The following is a 20,331-nucleotide window of genomic DNA, read 5'->3' on the forward strand; positions in this document are numbered from 1 at the left end:
AACACTCCATGAACACACAAAACTGACAGGGCAGAGGGGGAGCACACATCGGATACAAAGATCGGGCTCTTGGGAGACGCGGCCTATTGGTCTCCCATGTTAGCTCCAAGTGACTAAGCGCAGGGTGGGAAAGAACGCCCTCACGGCGGCCAGAGCTCCCGCCTGGGCTCCTGGTTCAGCAGCCTTTTCACAGGGAAGATGCCTCTGCCTGGAAAAAAATGCAAGCATTGTATGGGGACCATTAATGCATGCGCCTCTGCACATTCCTTCGAGAAGCAGGAGCACACTAGTCCCTGAGCCCCCGGCCCTGTGCCCCAGCAATTGTACAGGCCTGGAACACACTGCACATGCCACCTGGTCCTTCCCCCCAGGCCCCCGGCTATGTGAGCGGTGGGAAGGGGCCCGCCAAACACCCTGGCTTCATTGTGCCCCAGAAAGAGGGGACTAATTACTCGCCTACACTCCGGAGCGCCCAGGGAGAAAACAGAGGCCAGTGGGGTAGAGAGGGTGGGAAATGGGGGTGGGGGGTTTGAAGAAGGGAGAGAGAAAGCCACAGGATACATTTCAAAGTTTCTCTAGCAATTTGGAGGTAGGGGAAAGAAAGCCTGGTCCTGATGTGAAATCACACAGAGGTCAGGGCTGGGTCTCCCACCCTTGTGAGAAAGTGGTGAATCAGGGACGGTTTATCAAACGATCATTTTTTTCTTTTGAAACCGGGAGGCAGTAGCTTGGACAATTCTGCAGATGTGCTTGATGAGTTAGGGACAAAAATGGCCCTTCTCTGCCCCCCTCCTTCCCTCCTTCTATAAGGGCTCCCATCGGGGGTTGCTTCTCCCTCCACTGCCTCTGGGGCCCTCCCCTCCCTTCTTCAGTGGTCAGCTGAGACCCCCACCCACTGCTTGCTTTTGTACTCTTGGCCTTTGGACATACTGACAGGGGCCTTTATGAGACCCCAATCAAGACCCCCATGTCACAGGTACCTAGTAGAGACACCAGACCTTTTCAAACAAGGGACAACAAGGAAAATCGGCTGGCCCATTGTCTCTCCTCTGTGCTAAGTGAGATGAAAGGGGCCCGCAGCCCCCTCCCTGCAGCCCGCCTGCCAATCACCTCTAGTTATTAAGGTCACAATGTGTAAATTCTTTTGACCTGCACCTAATCAAAGATTCACCGGCCCTTTCAAATCCGAATGGGGAGGAGGGGAGAGATTCCCTCCCATAAACCCAGCAAACTCTCCCTCAATAAAATTTCTCTCTTGATTCCTTCTCAGCTTCCCATCTCCACCCCCTCGCTTCTCCTCATCCGCCCTCCTCACCACTAGCTTCAAACACAAGTGACAAGCCCCATGGAAATACTACCCCAAAAAACCTGAGGAGGATTTGAAAGTTTCTATTTAATTCTCTTTAAAGAAGAAGTTTTCAGGCAGGCATAGTTGCCCAAGCAAGCCCATAACCTGGGCAGCCCCTGTGGCTCTGATGCCAAAGCTCTCCAAATGGCAAAGTGGCCGGGGGGCTTTTTTCTCTCTCCTAAATCAGCCTCTCTTGCTTTGCCCCAGATAACACTATACGTGGAGAAAACCACTTATTAATGATACTCCCTCACTTTGTCACTGAGCGTCTCTAGCTCAGTTGCTGACCCTCCAAAACCCAGCTTACACTTAGTGGTTTTGTGAGCTGAGGGGAAAAAACCACCAAGCCCAAAGTAGGCAACTCTCAATGAAAAAAAGAACCATAGGGCAGAACACAAGAGAACAGAACAAGAGCCAAGGGAAAGAACTTAAGAGAAAGCAAAACATAGGATTAACTGTAGTTTGAAAACAAAATGCTTAAATCAAGCAAGGAGAATAAAATGCTTGCAATCTCCATGCAGCAATATCAAGACTACGAGTTTTTACCTTCTCTCTCTATCTATCACTTAGAATAGGGAGGAGGCATGACAGTAAGGTGGTGACAGTTTACATAACTTGCCCACTGCCTTCTACTCTTGCTAGATGCCCTCCTCTCTCTCAGCTCCTAGTCTCCTCCTGCCTCTGATGGTACCTTTCACCTCTTCATTTCTCCTTGCCCGGTTGTCTTTATTTCTCTCTGAGCTTTCCTTTGCTGCTAATCCCTCGTGTTATTTCAACTGTTGTCTCCATGCTGATGCTTTCCACACCTCGCCCCCACGTCTGAGCTCCAGGCCACCATTCCTGGCTGGCTCTGGCCATAGCTACCTGACTGGCCCATCACCGCCTCACAACCAACATGTCTAAAACAGAATCCAGTCTTCTCACAGCCCGGGTCCCTTCAGTTATCAGGCTCATGAGGAACTCTCACAGGTCTCTTCTTGTCCCCACATGTGGTCATGACCGCCTACTGATTTTTTCCTCTCTGTTTCTCCTGAATCCAAGGTTGTCTTCTCACTATGCCTAGGAGTCCAGACCTTTACCACTAACAAAGTGTACTCTTGGAAAAGTACGCAAACAGCCTCAGTCTCTCCCCCTCCAAAGTATCCTATACACTGTGCCACCACATTAATCATTTAACTGCTTCAATCTGGCCAAAAATTTTCTGTGGTTCCCTATTACCCTCAGGTTAAAGTCAAACTCTGCTCTTCAAAGCCCTCCAAAACCAGGCCCCAACCTCCCCTCAGCCTCATTGCCCACCACTCCTTTACACAAACCCTCCACCCCAGCCAGCCAAACTTCTCTGCTCTGAACCCCCAAACTTAATTGAGCTTCCCTATCTCTTATCATGTCTTTGCTCATCCCAGTCCCCTTGCCTCAAGTTCTCTTCTTCAATTTAAATAGAGCCATCCTTTAAGTCCCACTTCAAATTCCATGTCACCCAGGAAGCTCCCCTGATTTAACAAAAAACCTACTGCCTTCCTCTGATTTCCTATTGATAACCCTGACAGTTGATGGCCCTCACACTGCATATTTACTGGAATAAATTGTTGTCTGAGCATATGCATTGTTTCCTCAACTGGCCTATAAGCCCCTGGATGGTAAAAACTGTCTCTCCTGCTTCACACTCCCCATGTGACATTGTGCATAGCAGCATTCTCCATACATCTGTAAGACAGGCACTCAGAGATATGCATTACATAGAAAAACGTTTCTGAGTTTACATTGCTTTTAAAAAAGATCCCAGTATTTTAACTTCTTTCTTTTCTCACAAAAAGTCCTAAGCATAAAAGCATGTTTAATGCTACAAAAGTAAATGTAAGGAAGGATCTTTTCAGGGTGATGGAAATATTCTAAACTGAATTGTGGTGATGGTTACCCAACTCTGTAAATTTGTTTAAAATCATGGAATTGTATACTTAAATTGTACATCTAAAATGAGTGAATTTTATGATATATAAATTATACTTCAATAAAACTGTTTAAAATAAAAAGTAAATGTAGGTCCATGTATCTTTAAATAACTGTGTAAAGAAAAAAGGAAGGATTCTCTCTACAGTTGTCTTATACTGAAATAGACATTTAAGTGTACTCTGTTTTTTCTAATCATAAAAATAGGCTCATTAGAAAAAATTTAAAATACAGAAAAGTGAAAGAAAGTAAATGACAGCAGAAATCTACCACATAAATAACTCTGAAGAAATAGTCAAATAACTATCATACTGTTTTGTTCCCTTTTTTCATTCAACAACATGTTATGACATCTTTTGGCGTCAATAAATAGACATCTATATCATCCTTTTAATAGCTATGTAGTATTCTATTGGGTAAATATACCATAAAATATTTAACCAGACCCCTATTAATGGATATTTGTGTGTTCTTAATATAAGTCTTTATACATACATCTGGCGTACTTGTCTGGTTATTGCCTTAGGATAAATTCCTAGAAGTGGAATTTATGTGTCAAAAGGTTTTCACATTTTTATTTTGATACCTACTGCCAAACTAATGGCAGTAGGTATCAAAATAAAACTCTAACTTTTCCTCTCCTTATTCCTGGACCCATCCTTACCAGCCTGCAAAGGATTTTCCTGGCCACAGACCTCTAACAAGCGGAAGAATCCTTTGAATAATCTGTATTTTTTTGTGCTAATTTTTTGTTTTTATTCTCAACCACAGCTCACCCTGGATACTAGAGAGATTCAAACTGGCCAGGAAAGTAGAATGCTTCAAACATATTAACCCATGTGCCCCTCTCTCTTTGCCAAATGTTACAAATCTCACCCTCATACCCAGCTGACCCTTCTCTTGGGTCATTTACCATAGGACCCCACTCCAGTCACTCACTTGGTCTCCTCCCATTCAGGCCCAGGAGGAAAGAGGCCCAGGCCTGGCCAGGACAGCTAATACTACAGCTGCAACAAGGCAGAAAGACAAGCATCCTGCAAGAGTAGAGTCCTCAGGAGAAAGAGAGAGTGGCTGACATGCTCTGAGCTGGACCCTCTCTGTCGCTCCTGAAGGCCATGGTGCAGCGAGTTCAGGGTGAGGAGCATGTGCTAAGCAATGGCTGATTAAGTCTGGACAGCATCCTATGGGGAGACTGTGCTCCTGAGACTCCAGGGTTTTGACCAGGCACCACAGGACTGACCTGGGGCAAGACTCGAGCTAATCTCCCTTTCAAAATTCCCCAATCAATGAAGAGGGAAGGGAGGGACACTGGTGGTGGCCACAGGCAGAAAGGAGTACGTTTCACTTTACCTTGTACATCTCACGTTTTCCTTCCCTAATCTGTTCAGCCAGTGCATGTCGCATGTGCAACACAGACACGCACGAAGGAGGAGAAGCAGCCCCAGGGTTGCACAGTGGCCTCTACCACTGGGGCATATCTATACTTGAAAAGCTCTTCCTCCAGACTGCCTTCTGGCCTCTCTTTGTGTGTTCCTGTCTAGCTCAGCTCCTAGAAAGAAGCCAGTATGAAGCTTTTCACTCGACCACTTGCTATGCCAGCATAATGAAAGTGGTGGCCATTCCTTGCCTATCCCCACTTGCAGCACCACCAGAGCATCCAGAAGCAACACAAACCTAAGTGTCTCCAGCCTGGAAACAGAAAGCCACACCTCTCTAGATGGGGCATGGGAAATCAAGAGAGGAAAAAGGCCCAGGGGCCCCGCATTCTGCTTCACCAAGCCTACCCATAGTGTAAGAGGATCAGAGAAAGCATAACATGAAAGCCTTGGCTTCAACACCTCAAAGGAGGCAAGCTCCTGCCTTCGAGATGCATCCTCTTCAGCCCTCAGGATCAGTGTGGGGGCTGAAGTGTTTTCTAAAGTGTATAGACTTTAGATGGGGCTGCTCTTTCCAGCCTGCTGTGAAAATCAAAATACTAGACCACGACCACCATGGCCATTGTTCTAGAAGCTGGATTACGGCTTTGCTATAGGAAGGAGCAGAGGAGGAGATAGCAGTGCAAGCTGAGCAGGGCTAGAGACAAGTCTGAACACAAGAACACGGAAAACATTTGGTGGGGAGAGGGATGTCACAATAAAATATGATTTATAATTATTTTAATCTCCTAAAAGGTTCTCTCTCATTGCTTGAAATTCTCTTTTGCAAATCAAGACCCTGCTGAAGATTTTGGATGTTATCACCTCCCAACGGGCCCCCACCTGCCCCTCCTATACTTTTTTGTGCCCCATTCATGTTTAAATTTGCATTGCAAACTATGAAAAAGGAAAGCTTCAGCAGAAAGCAATTTCCTGGGCCAGCAGCTCTTGGACTAATATTCCCTTTGCAATTACCATGGCTTCTACATGCACATACTCACCTCCCTCCTCCCACTAGCCCTCCCCCCACCTCCACTCCTCCCTCCCTTGCCAGCACCTTCTATCTGAGCCAAGCTTGTCTGACAGAGCACTACTGAGTGTGTTACAAACTATCCCCTATGAAAATGCCCTGGCCAGAGGGAGGAGCAAGAGTCAGCTGGGAAAAGAGGCAAGGATCTTGGGTAGTCAGCTTAACAGGGCACCCCAAAGGCACAGGGGTTTCGTCTGTAGCACACAGACACATAATACTTAGACAAGACAGAAGATAAAACCCCTGTCCCCAAAAGCTCACAATCTGAAACTTCAGAAGAGTCCTATTCAAAAAACTGCTAGAGAGGAACAGGATTAGCAGGTGTCCAATCCACGCCAGAGATCTTTTAGTATTGGTCTGAAGGAAGAGCTAAATACATTTTGCTGGTTTGCTGAGGCAGAAATGCCTCCTTTAATGTCATCAGATGTAAAAGCTCTAGTCAGCACAGCAAAATTCAGAATCAACACAGACCTTTATGATTCAGAGCATCTGTACAGCCAGTTTCCCCTATCAATGGTATCAACATATTCCACTGCTGGTGGTATACGTGGATGTCTATTCTCTTTCATGATAGTGTGAGGAAAATGTTCCAGCTCTTGGGTCCCAAGCTCCTAACCCCCAAAATGGAAATACTGTAACACTGAATCTTACCGAGATTCATTGATACAGGGAAACCATCGCAGGCAGCAGAATTTCTGTTCTTGGGTCTTAAGCCCACGATCAAGTGGAGCCATGTGTGAGTGTCCTGAACTCACAGAAGGGAAGAAATACAACTGATACTATGGACTGCCACCTAGAGATCCCTGGTCCAGGAGTCTGATAAGATGGAAAGCTGGAAGGGGGCACCTTTTAAAAAAATTAGTTTGAAATGAAAACAAGGAATTTAAGATTTGACTCCAAACTGAAATACTGAAATCTGCCCCAAATGGCCTGAGAGCCACCTAACTGCAGGAGGATAGGGTGATCCTTCCACCTCTGACATGACCCCTCAATACGCAAACACACATTATGCTACTGGTCCAGCCACGCCCTCACCATTGCCTTTTTCACTCCAGCCCAATACAAACCCCACCCCACCCCCCAGGCTACTTCCAAGAGTAAGCTCCATTGGCTCAAGAAACTAAAAGCACAGATATTTCATGAAGACCCCTCTTTTGAATGATCTGAGTGTTATAGCTAACAGGTGGGGAGATCTTCCTAAATATACGAGTATTATCATGACAGGGCTGCTGGAACGGATCGGTGCCATAAGTCAGACAGGGCTAGGAGTTTCCGCCCCACTGTCAGGTTCCTCTTTAGCCTTGACAGATCAAACTCAAGCCGCAACAGGCTACAGAGATCAGTTCAGTCTCCGAGCCAAAGGTCTTCACAGTGAGGGACCAAAGCTGCCCTGGCTGGGCCTCTGACGGCCCATGTCCCAGATTAATCACCGCCAGGCGGGGCCTGGACACCAGCCTGCAATCTGAGCCCAGCAGCACCTGCACAGGGGTCACCCCGGCACCTCCCTCACTCCCCTTGGGCAGGACTCCAGGGCATGAGGGTGTCCACCTGTTGACTAGGTTACCTGAACAGGCGGGCAGGACACTCTGCCATCTTCAGTCTCGCAGATAAGTCAGGGATAGTTTGAGTGGATTACTGAAGGATGGAGGCAAGATAAGGCGACTCAAGTAGTGAAGTCAAGGCTCCAAGAGAAAGCAAATTCTCAGCCTCTGAACATAAAGAGAGAAAGGCCCCAATGCCCCCATATCACCGTCTAGAGAGGAAATCAGGTTGAGACCAGCAGTGGATGAATAAGCCCTCAGAGGTTATGAACTAGTAAGATGCTCTGTGAATGTTTGGTACACATTCTCATCACCAACAGATCAACAAGATGCTGATGGGAAGGAGAGAAACCAGAGCAGGGATGTCTTTTCAAAACACCCCCAAATGCTGCCAGATACACCAGTATGGAAGGAAGCTGAGGAACAATTTCACTCTGAGTGTGTAGAAGAGCTTCCTCTGAATGCCAAGACCTCGGAGAACAGTTTCCTCAAGGGATCTCCTAAATCAGTAAGCTATTTCAAACACATGTACACCCAGAGCTAGCAACTAAGTATGGTGTGTGTACACATATCTGTCTAAGCTAGAATGTACTTTTTAGGACCAAAGGACCCTATTATATTACAAATTCTTCTCAGATGGTAATCTCTTTTATATTGTTGCTTCTCTAAGTTTAAGTAGAGTAGGAGGAAGTATTCTTGAGGCTCAAAAAAAAATAAAATCAAAAGGAGGAAGATAAACATGAAGATCTGTATCTTAGAATGATCAGTCCCAGGCCTTAACCTGTGATATAAGGAGAAACCGCTTGGATGGAAGCACCCTTTCCCACCTGACCCACGGAAGGAAGGGTGGGGAGGGGTCAGAGTCAGATTGAAATGTGTGTCCCTTGAAAGAGCAGAGAAAAGCACAGGTCAGATGAGAAGAGAAAGAGCTCCTACACAGCACCTTCATTTGAGGAGGAACACCCACATCCTGACTGTTACACCTTGTACCTCCAGAGCTCCATCTCCAGGAATTCCCTTTGAACTCTGGCTGCAACCCAGAGTTAGGATAGAGCAGTGGCTACAATTACACACTTGCGTGGAAGGGGGGGGGGGTGCTGCATGTGACAGGCCATGAAAAGTCCCTGCCTATAAAACAGACTGGAAAACAAACCCTTAATTTAAATGTTAATGAAAGTGCTGTGGAGACATCAGAGGCTTCCCGGCTGCTCAGAGAACAGCTACACCAGCCACAGAATTTATGGCTCCCCTTCACCCTCCCACCTCCCTCTCTGCCTCATCACCCACTGAAGTTTAAAGAGCAAAAAAAAAAAACCAACTAATTTTAACATTAACTCCATGCTTCCACTTTGGGATGTGATTGCTAAATTATCTGTTGGCACAACAGTGATCAAAGGTGGAAAAACAAAGGCACATTGCACACACAATTCAGAAAAGTCAGCCGCAGCTAAGGCAGGAAAATTACCTTCTCTCTTCCTGGTGCAGGAAGAGTAGAAGAAAGCGGTGCAGGCAGCGGGAAGAAGAGGAGGAAGACTCTGATCCCTCCAATGCACTCTGTTCCCCATCTGAGAACTTAGCACACCATATTACCCACTTGACTTGTCTGTCTCTCCATCAGACTATGCTGTCTAGTTCACTGTTGTTTCCCCATAAGCATAACATAGTAATGCTTAAGAAGTATCTGGAGAGAAAGAGATTGGGGTGTGGAGGGGAGAAAGAGAGAGACAGACAGAGACAGAGACAGAGATGGAGAAAGAATTTAAACACTGAGACTGAAAGATGGAAATGTATTCTTGTTAGCAGAGGCAGGGTCTTGATGTATGATCTCTGTATCCACGGTATCCTGCCTTCTGCAGCAGCCTCTGTTTCTATTTGTAGTGTTTTATTTAAGTCAGCTCTTGAAAACTGAGCCAACCTTGCTGGCCAGGGAAGGAGTTGCTCCCACAAATGGGTACTGGGCCAGCCAGGCCTAGTTGGGTTGCTGGTCTCAGGCCAACAGCTCAGCACAGGAGCCTCCCTGTGCCCAACATGCCCTGGGTAGTGGCAGAAATCCAGGGTCCTGAGGAAGTGAAACCTACCGCTGTGGCATTTCATCCTTGCTACTGGTAGATACGCCTGCCGGAGAGGCTTGTCTTAGCACAGGCTATGAACTCTAGGGTGGCGGGCACTGCCCTGAGATTCAGCAGGACCAGACTCCAATTCAATTGTATCCCTACACTGATCCCTTTCCAATTTTAGGTCATGTCAGGCTGGACCAGCGGCCCAAATAGCATTAACCAGAGCTTCCTTCTTTCTCCAGGTGTCATGCTTCCCCTTTGAGCCACGCCAGCCCCTGGCCCCTCCACAGTGTCTTTGTGCTTCTGACTCTCTCATCCAGGGACACCACACGCAGGAGGCTCCCTCCTGTGTGTTCTGCACTCTGACAAAGGGGGACACCGAGCCACTCCTTGCCTAGGGAAGGTCTCTTTTACTTAGACAGGCCCCTGATCCTGGGAAGGGAAAATAGACAGATCTTCATGGCCATGGGCCAAGCCATCAGGAGGACCAGCTACAATATGAAGCACAACAAAGTCATCCACCAGAGTCTTTCTTCAGGTTGTCAAGGTTAGGGATCCCCTTGAAGACGCAGCTCTCCATCGCCAACCAGGAAAAGCAAAACTCAGAGGTACAACCTTTACTTTTGACATGTCTTCCCCTAAAAGCACTGAGTGAGTTATGAAGCCCAGGGCCAAAGGATTGCTGAACCACTGGGAACCAAAAGAATCCAAACTGAAAGCTGGCTGCCTCTTTTTCCAATCTTTCAAACCTCTCTGTCAGAGAAAATTCCAGATGCAATTACCCTTCACTAAAGAAAGGTGTATTTCAACAGGCTGGTGAATATGCGTCTACCACACACACAACACACAGTAAACTCTGCAGCCACTGGGAACAAACACCCTGCTCTCCCCAGAAACCCACCCCCTTACCAAACAGTACACAGTGATTGCTTTCCTTCCAGACTCTGCCTCACCTCTAGGAGAAATGAAGCAAGAAGGGATAGCTCCTCCATCAAAAACCCCCAGAGGCCACGACTCACTTTACAAATTTGAATCGGTACATTTCATGCAGACTTGGACTAATCCCCCCAAAAACAAACAGGCCACCACAGTGAGCAAAGTTACACAAAATTATATTGTATATTTAATAACACAGCTAAGTCAAGTTTCTACACCTATACCACTCATATATTTCCCTAATGACAGAAACAAGACAGAAGGGATTAAAACCCAAGTGTCCTGGGAAGCCTTCCTGACCACACTCACTCACACGACAGCATGCATTGTTCGGAGATGGGGAAAGGATTCTGCTGAGTACCTCCTTTTTCTTGGAGGGTAATAAATATGGTGCCTGCAGAGGAAGGAGGAGCTGTGGGTCCCTCTCTCTTCCCCTTCCAGGTAAACAGGGCAAGTGGGTCTATAGATTCATTTCACCACCAAAGCCCCCACAGCTGGCTTGGAGGGGGCCCTGCAAACTGAAGACCTATGTGCATTCACACTCCTGGAATGGTGCAAGCATTCACAGCTACCTGAGTGAGCCTAGGTCTTGATTACATACTGCCTTCCCCCACCACTCTCTATCTCAACTCTGGCCTCCAAGAAGAGAGAACAGAGCCTTTCAAGGGCCACAGCTACTGTCCAAGATGGATGAAGGCATAGCAATGACCCAGAGGCCTGCCATCCCCACCACTGAATAAGATCCTCGGGGGAGCTTCCACACAGCAAGTGTTCACTGAATACACAGCGAGTGAGAAGGAAAGAAACTGAGAAAGGAAAAGATGTAAAGTAGAAGGGAATAGAATAGAGTCTTTAACAGTTCTGCCTTTCCTCACTCTTGAGTATTTACTAACTTTACTCAGCTGGAATTTTATTTTATTTTATTTTTTTGGTGAGGAAGATTAGCCCTGAGCTAACATCTGTTGCCAATCCTCCTCTTTTTGCTGAGGAAGATTGGCCCTGGGCTAACATCTGTGTCCATCTTCCTCTACTTTATATGTGGGACGCCTGCCACAGCATGGCTTGAGAAGCAGTGTGTAGGTCTGCACCCGAGATCTGAACCTGCAAAACCCAGGCCGCCGAAGTGGGGTGCATGAACTTAACCACTACGCCACCAGGCCGGCCCCTGGAAATAATTTTTAAATGGCAATAAAACATATTGCACATTTACAAAACTCTGCTTTTCTGTGTTACTCATGGAAAAGTGGTTAGAATTCAATGTGACCTTGGGAGGTTGTATCTCTGAGAGGAGTATTTCTGAATGTATTTTGGCCCCACAATTACACCCAGACGTGTCCCTTATACCCTAGGCATGCCTCCATCATCTCACTCCTGTTCCATCTCAACCCGTCCTTCTTTCACTCATCAAACAGCTCCAGGCTGGGGCTCCTCTACAGGAGGAAGGCTGCATCTCTAAGTCATGAATTTTAAAAACAGGATTATTGGAGTTGGGGCAAGAAGTTGGGTAGGAGGACCCACAGGAGGTAGAGGAAAAGGTCCTTCCCTGCCACCCTCCTGTGGTGACTACTGGTTTTCCTTCTGTGTTTTTTGAGTACCTAACACAGCTCTAAGCACATAACTGGTATTAAATATCATCCTCCATGACTGTTTACAAATCAAGAACTCAAAGTCACGGAAGGAAGGAAAGGCGACATTTGGACACAGGATAGGATACCTGCTTTCTCCCAGTCATGAGCACCTCAAATGAAGCCTCAGGCCTGAAGTTTCATATTTCATACTACGTGTCTCAGTACACACATAATAAGCCATCAAAGATAAATACAGTGAATAGTTCTAACAAATTATTTTAAATAGAAGAAAGGGGTTAATTGAGAAAAGGGATGTGCCAGATCTCCTAACTGTCCAGGTTCCTTCTAATGATAGAAGGGAGCAGTGAGGGGGTGAGAAGTTCTTGAGTGAACCAGGAGTACTTGCCCTAGAAGACAACCGCTGCCCACCTCCCCTCATGTTGTTCATGGGCACATCATATTAGTGACACCAACAACCATACTCAACAGGGAAGGTGGTAGGGAGGGGAACAGAAGGCAGCCATCAAGGGCAGGAACACTACAGGGAGAAAAAGAGAGGAAAGAGAGATTCCTGCTAACTCCCCACCTCAAAAAGACTGCAAAAGAGCATGTAACTCCATGAGGGCCAGGAGAAGCCCTGGGCAAGGGTGGCGACATGAGAGCAGCTAAAGCCATTAAACAAATGCTATACCAGAGCTCTAGGAGAAATTCTGGCTGACATATGTTATAGCCCTTCTAGCTTTGCAGAGTATTTTCTTATTCATTATTTCAGGTCATCTTCACAATAATCTAGTAAAGTCTATAAAGGAAATAGTATTTACATTTAATAGATGAGGAAACTTAGGCTCAGATAAGGGATGAACTACGTGAGGCCACTCTGCTGGTTGGTGGCAAAGCAGAACTCCAGCCTCCCAGAATAGACCCTAAGGCTGGAGGCAGTGTCTCCTCAGATTGGGAAAATGGATGAGTTTATTGAAAGGTTCAAATTCATGGACACAGTGAGAAGAAACAGATCTAATAATAAGATGAAAAGATTCTTATCCCAGTATATTCTTTGGTTCAGAGAAAAAGGGGCAGAGGTAACCCCAGCACATACCCTAGTCATCTGGTCATCTAGTGTAAAGACAGGATCCCAAATGCAAACTATTTGTTAAAAGAGTCCAAGACACCATCCGTGGAGTTGGGGAAAAGGTCATCTCAAATAACTGTGGGTCAGGAGCTGAACAGCCAGCCAACAGTGAGTGAAAGAATCATCCCAGGGCCAAGAAAGTACACCAAGAGGACAAGAAGACTCTGAAGGAGAACATGAAGAAAACAAGACCCAGGTCTTCACCAAAGATGAGGCACATCAAGGAGTTAGCAAAGGGAGGATTGGCATAGAGTAAATGACTAACAAATGTTAGCTGCTAGTAGTAGTAGCAGTCATAGAGTAGCACTAGTAATATTAGAAAGATAGATCCTCCCTCAAAGCCAGTTTCCAACTTGTGGCCAAAAAAAACCTTTTTATTGTGATCTAAAATGCTTCTTAATGATGAGGGCAGACTCTGTCCTCAATCTCTTTCACTGACACCATCTTCAACATTTGCCATGTTCCATTCTTTTAACAGGTTGCCTAACACGTTCCAGAGGAGGTGGCTGGAGTAGAGGAATATGGGGGTGGGGTGCTGGGAGAGCCTGTTTGTGTTCTTTGGGCTAAATCCACATGCAGGAAGCCCATTGACCATCTTCAGCCCTGAAAAGCTTCCCTCTACCACCAATCCCACCCCAGCCCACCCTAGTCTCCTAAAGCCAGTAGGAGTCCACAGGCAACCACCAAGACAAAGTCACCAGCCCACCTGTCACCTCCCACAGGCTGTCCTGCCTTCCTTCAAGCCTTAACACATGTCTAGCCCACAGACCCCCAAGCCTGTCTAACTGGCTTTAAAAGGGGCAGCATTAGGAAGAAACTGAGGAGGGGACAAAGCTCGATGCTCCATTTTCCACCCTCCGCTCCCACACACTTAGGCCTTTGTACTCCCTGCTGGTCTTTCCTTCCCTCTTTCCAAGGATTGCTAGAATGATTTGTTCCAAACAGCGACAGGTTTATAGGTTAGCCGACACCTCCGCTCTGTGGAATTTTAATTAACTTCTCCCATCGTCAATATGTTAAGGAATGGGGTCTCCATTCTCTGAGGTCAGCAATGTGTTTCAGGTCCTGCTATATCAGCCGTCAAATTGAAGAATTAATGACGTGGCTAATCGGCTCTAATTCTTTAGGAAGAAAAAAATTTGAAAGGGAGTTGTGGAAGGGGGCAGGAGGAGGGGTGCAGGCTCCATGGGGTGAGGAGAAGGAGGCTGAAGGGGGCTGAGTAAAGGGGGAGGATCAACTCACTCATAAAACAAGTGACTGACTTAAACCCAGTGTTGGAGGGTGGCAGCCCTACAGTTTTCTCATTGATCATTTAGGAGGGGAGTGAGGAGTGAAGGAAGTGGGGGAAGACCCTAGGTAAACACTTTGATAAAGCAGGTGCAGGAGAGGGTGTCTATGTACCCTCCTGGGTAGGAGAGACACTCTGCCTTGGTTCAAGAGAGCATAGAAAGCAGAAGTCAGGATGCAAAGCTCACTCGTTCATAGGTAAACTAGAGAAATACCAGTCAAGCCAAAGCGTAGGGTAAAGCCACCATCAAAAATTGGCACTTCTGCTACAAGTGTCAATGAATCTACTCCACGTACACATCTTTGGATGAGGGCCCAATTGGACATGGGCCCCAAGCCTCTGCTGATGACTCAACTCTGTATGGGACACTCCAGAAGACATTTTCCAAGGGGAACAGACCACAGATGTGAGTTGTGAGAGCAGGTTGGCTGATGCTGTCACCTCCCAGGGGTGCTATGAGGCCTCTGCTTTGGGAGCAACCCCAGAGGGCATCTGCTCCAGAAAGGACATTCTCATTACAGCTGGACTCAGTTAAATTCTAACATAATATCTTTTCCTTCACATTTCTGGGGTTAGATGCTTAGGAAGTTAGCCCCTAGAAGGTTATCTCAACCCAACACATGTATGAAGTGAGCTACAGACCTCAAGTCTTAGGAGGATTTCCAAAATCTCCAGGAGAGTGGCTCAAAACAATCTAGAATACACAGGTGGAAGATTTTCTAGCCCACCTAACCTCACAAAATAAAAGCATTATTATAAGAGACAAAACCATATCCAAAAACATCTCCCTTACCTGAGCAATGGGCTGATAGCAATTGACCAGACTCGGTCTTCAGTCTGGATGGTGTGTAAGCACTGCCCCAGCCGGCCTGAGGCCAAAGGCCATACCTGGAAACGGGAGAGGAGATGCTCTTGTTGGCATTGCCTGCGATTGGTATGGGGGGAGAAAGATGCACCTGGTGTGGTGATTGTCCCTAGGAGGGGTGGGGAAATGGAGAATCCTTTCTGTCTTGTATACACAGAGCTCAGGGTATCAGCAGAGGGGCCTCTCCAGCTTCCGGATCGCCTACCACCCAAATAGACCCTGGCTTCCAGTCCTAACCACCCTCTTTTATTTCTACCTGATAGCCCTTACTTACCAGCCAATTTTATACTAGCAAATCAGAAGTTCCACATTCCTCAGATGAGACTTGACTGAGATGAGTGGGTAGATGGGGCTTGCTTCTCTCAGCAACCTCCCCATGTTTGTGGATTTTCCTTTTTCCTACCTCTCACCAAGATTTTACTTGGTGGGGGTGGGGAGAGGAAGGAAAGATCAAGGTACAATGTGGGAGGACAGAGACAGAATTAGAGTAGAATTAGAGAAAGGAGTAAAAGGAAGATTCAAGGGAAAGAAAGAATGAAAGAAGAGAGACTTCAAAGTGGGAAGGTGGTGTGTTGTTGTTTGTTTGTTGAAAATGCCCAGAATCCAATGCTATTCATGTCAGCAGGGAATTTAGCACCTAGTGTCACCAAAAGTAGCAGAAAAGCTTAACTCTTTTAAGCTTCCATATCTCCTACAGGTTAAAAATATTGCTTGGAGCACATTATCTGGTCCCTATCAGTCAGGAATGTACATTAGCAGCCACTCTGGGCTTAACTCTAATCAACACTCACAGAGCCCTCTCAGCAGTCAGTGCATTTAGAAATCTCCCATTAAGCACAAGGCCCCCCTCACCTTACCCTACCCCAGATGACACGTACAGGGAATAAGCCTCTAACCAAACAGAAAGCAAATCTCAAATGTACAGGGCTGTACCCAGACAGCAGCCAAGGAGGAATCCTGAGGTGGCCAGATGTATCAGCGACCTCTCAAGGTCCCTGCAGTGCTATAAGGGGAACACAACAAAGTCAGTCAGGACCTTAGATGGAAGAACTTTCAGGAAACATTCCTTGAGTTTAAGGAGTAGGTGATGGAGTGGGGGTAGTCCTGCCTTCTTAGGGTCACATGATATCTTTTCCCTATAAAAGGAGAAAACGTTTCTTAGATTTTGTGTATGTATGATGAGGAGGAGGGTGTAAGTTGCTTTTCCCAACATAGAGAAAAGATAATAAATTTAACAAGAAGATCCTGAATGAAGAAGGGCAGAAAACAAAGGTAAATACCCCAACTTTCCTGGTGTGCCATGATTCTGGCTTACTCTTCTAGATCTACAGTCAGGCCACTTTGGTTGTAACTAGATGCACTTCTAACATTCTCTTTCAGATAGCCTCAGCTTGGAAGAGAGGTTTGCCTTTTCCCTGCTGCAAACTCCCTAGGAGGCAGGTTCTTGCTTAGGAGGTGGGGAGACACTGAGGACGCTGATTATAAAATCTATGGGGACAGCCCTAGGCCTGAATTCACTAGCAAATGTACTAGTGGCCTCCATGGAAACGGCTAGTGGATTCCTAGATTGTGCAAACTACAGAACAAGTAGTTCTGGTCTCCATGAGTGGCTCAGGAAGCATGCTGCCAATTCTGAGCATGATCTTGGAAAGTGGCCCTCTCGACTTGCCTCAGCAGCACACTACCCACTAGAAATATGAATATGCTGATCACATCTTCACCCTCAGTGGTGAAATCCAAAACAGACCCATCCGCTGAGAAGATATAACTCACTGGGAGTGGACATTTACACAGTCCTTTGAAAAAGTTGGCAATAGTTATCAAGACCCTTAAAATGACCAAGTCTTCAACTTGGTAATTCTATTGCTGAGACTCTATCCTAAGAAAATGATCCTAAAACAAAGACAAACCCAAATGCTAGAAATATTCCCTGCAGCCTGCGGTAGCAGAAAGAGCATGCATGGGCTTTGGAATCAGACAAATCTGGGTTTGAACCATAGTTGTTCACTTATCATCGCTGATCTTTGGCATGTTTCATAACTTCTTAGCCTCAGTTTCCTCATGTGTAAAATTGAAAAATAATACCTATCTTTCAAGGTTGCAGTGTGGAAAAGTGAAGATATATGTATAAAGCACCCAGCACAGTAGCCACAGTATTCGGCAGGTATTAGGCATTGATAATGGTGGTTCTCATTACCGTAGGAAAAAACTAGATACAAACATCCACCAATAGGAAAAATGGTAACTAAATTATGGTGAGTCCATTGTGAAGCCATTAAAGACGACACTTACAAATAATTTGTAATAATAATGGAAAACCTTATAAAATAAAGTAGATACAGCAGGATATATCGGGTATATAAAATATATTATGAGCACAATTATGTGAAGAAAGAATTACCCTAAAGGATAAAATGAGAAAACGAATAAATGTGAAGTGCTTAGCACAGTGCCTGGTTACACTCTATATTGTTATAAAATAAACAAGCAAACCTATGCATTGAAAAATTACTAAAAGAAGAAAAAAAAATTCAAATGTTTCCTCCTTCATAAGGTCTCCTCTTTCAAGCCAGATGTGATCTCTCCACCCTCTGAACTTTCTGGCTCTTTCCCTAGAGCCTTACACTTCACAGTCCTGGCCACTTCCAATCAGCTTCATAGCCAATACACGCGTCTCAGTCGCCTTAAGGAGAGAGGCTGTATCTTCTTCCCCATTGAAGAGCCCTGGTGTCTTGTGCACTAAGCCTCACATATAGTAGGTATTTATCAGAATGAATGAAAGAACAGAGAAAAAGGAAGAATTGAAAGAATGGTCAGTACCGGCCCAAGCCTACCAAGAATGTAAGCTACCATCCTATCACATCTCAGGATGGAGCTGGCCCTACTAAAACCCAGAGAGGCAGTCCAAGCTAAGTCACAGTAAGTTTGCAACTAGGGTTGGAGGAGGGGAAAGAAGAGGGCTGTCTGGTCAGCTCAGTCCCTAGCTCAGAAGTCTTGCAAAGAAAATGTTTTGGTTCCCTTCACTCCAATAAAATAAATCTCCTTCCTAAAACACAGTACATATTTGGGGAAAACCAAAAAAACAGGTTATAGATGTTTACAGGCAAACATGACTAAGTTCTTATGTGGGTTTAGGTATTAGAAGCATGTGGAAGCAGCTGTAGAGTTGCAGATGCTACCGAAAAGAAATGAAGAGTCAGTTATAAAAGACCAGCTGTGGCTAAGGTGGAAATGGGCCAGGAAGATGAAGGCAGCTAAATGCAAAGACAACAACAGAAAGGAGAGAACAGAAGCAGCATCCAGAAAGCCAGAAAAGATGAGCTGGCCTGGAGGTCACTAGGGAGTCCTAAAACAGCTGACTAGCTTTCTGGAGTTGAAGAACCAGGGGGGAGAATTCTGTCACTGACCTAAAGGAAATCCTCAAAAGGGATAGGATGTACTGCAGTGACAATTTTAGAATTAGAGTACCTATTTTAATGCTTAAAAAAATCTAAGCTGCTAAATAGGACTGAGTCGGTACTTAAAACACGAAACTAACCCAATATCCCAAGTAAAATTGCTATCATTCTTCAACTGTAAGCAGTCCATACCCCTGAACCGCTACCTGTAGTCATAAAGCTTAGTTGTATATTGCTCTGGGTGTGTGACTACGGAGAATAGGATAGAAGAAAGAGATGTCACTGAAAAGGAAGAGCCAGGGGAAGCTTGAAGCCATGACAAGAAGATGCTAGAATGAGATGGGAGTATCTAGGTCACACATGTCACAAAATGTTTCTATACAAATTAACTTCTGAGCAGTATAGCAACTTAAGGCCAGTCTCTTTGCAAGGAATGGTACAAAGACAGGGACCAATCAGAAACCTGAAGTAAGTATGGGGTACGGGAATGGGAAGTAGGTGACAGGAAATTCAGTTTCCATGTTGGTCCAAAACATTTTCTGGATTTTTCTCAGTCTCCCTATGCTGGTGCGCATGTCTCTCTGACAGACAGAGTGTAAAGAAGAAAATAGCAAAGGGAGAAGAAACTTCCATAAATAGAAGGGAACATAGTTAGCCCTTCTTTTTACATAAATCAGCAACATTTTTACATGAAGAAGTAATCACCAGAGGGTACGTGGAGTCAGAAAAGTCAGTGAGTCAAGATTGCAACTTCTCTTTCCCTATATGTCTTAGAGGCCCTTTTGCTGACACAGACAAGCATTTTGCTCCTATTAGCACTATGGAGTCTCCAGATACTGGGAAACAGACAAGCAAGACAACTATTGGGCTTCCTGTACCATCAACTGAATTGTCAGCAAAGTTCCCACAGCAGCCCCAAGGACCAGGCCCTGGCTGGTGGCTGCTGGACACAGGAATGGAGAAAGTTCTCTGTCTCATGGGTTGCAGCCTATTTGACCGAGACATGGATGAGCTGAGTCCATAAAGCAGGGGTCACACCACTTATCAGCCTCACTCTATCATGCCTTGGCAGATGTCTGATTGTAGACCAGGCAATTTGGCAGTGATGGAGCAAACAACACCCTTCTCTCGTCGTCTTTCTACTGCTTACTGACCACATGACTCTCCAGAGAAGCAATAAAAACACATTTTAATTATCAGCTTGATTGCTTATAAACAAGGTGGTGAAAAATTAACCTCCCTAAACAGAGAGCAAGCAAAAGAAGGGAGATTTTAAAATAAAATATTGGGGTCAGAACTCAACCCACAAACTTGAGGAAACTCAGCTCAGGGAGGAAAAGCTGGCTAGGCCCTCTGTTTTTGAGTTCACACCACATTTCAAGTGAGTGGCAAGCTTCCCAGCCACTGTCCACTCCTTTCGCAGGCCAGCTGGCAGTGACACAGCCTGGCATGGCAAGCTGCATGCCAGAGGCATATAAGTGAGTCCTTTATTGTGTTGTTTCCCCTCCTCCCCCAACCCAATGCTCTCAGCCAATCCCAAGACTCAAGGCCCTATCCACCCTCTCCCACCCCACTCCCTATAGACAGGAGGGAATAGCAGTATGTAAGGGGGAGACCACCTCACCTTGGCCGTCCTGTCCCTGGAGCCACTCACAATGATGCCCCCTTTGCAATCCACACAGTTCACCTCCTGTTCATGAGCCGAGTACTTGACAGTGAAGGTGCTATGAATTTTATGAACGCCAATCTTCCCATCTCTAGGAGAGAAATAAGGAGCCCACCCCCAATAGCCAATTATTCTTTCTGTAG

General features: G+C 45.8%; 1 protein-coding gene across 2 annotated transcripts in view; it reads right to left on the reverse strand.

The window, feature by feature from the left end:
• FBXW4 (F-box and WD repeat domain containing 4) overlaps positions 1 to 20,331 on the reverse strand; it is an 80,828-nt gene that overhangs the window by 37,353 nt on the left and 23,144 nt on the right. For both annotated transcript variants that reach the window (XM_058543805.1, XM_058543806.1), the window contains exons 4-5: positions 20,147 to 20,279; positions 15,053 to 15,147 (exon numbers count right to left, since the gene is read on the reverse strand). In XM_058543805.1, the coding sequence (XP_058399788.1) occupies positions 15,053 to 15,147; positions 20,147 to 20,279 (228 nt within the window). The remainder of the gene's footprint in view (positions 1 to 15,052; positions 15,148 to 20,146; positions 20,280 to 20,331) is intronic.

This window comes from Diceros bicornis, chromosome 6 (assembly GCF_020826845.1).
Source record: "Diceros bicornis minor isolate mBicDic1 chromosome 6, mDicBic1.mat.cur, whole genome shotgun sequence".
Lineage (NCBI taxonomy): Eukaryota > Metazoa > Chordata > Mammalia > Perissodactyla > Rhinocerotidae > Diceros > Diceros bicornis.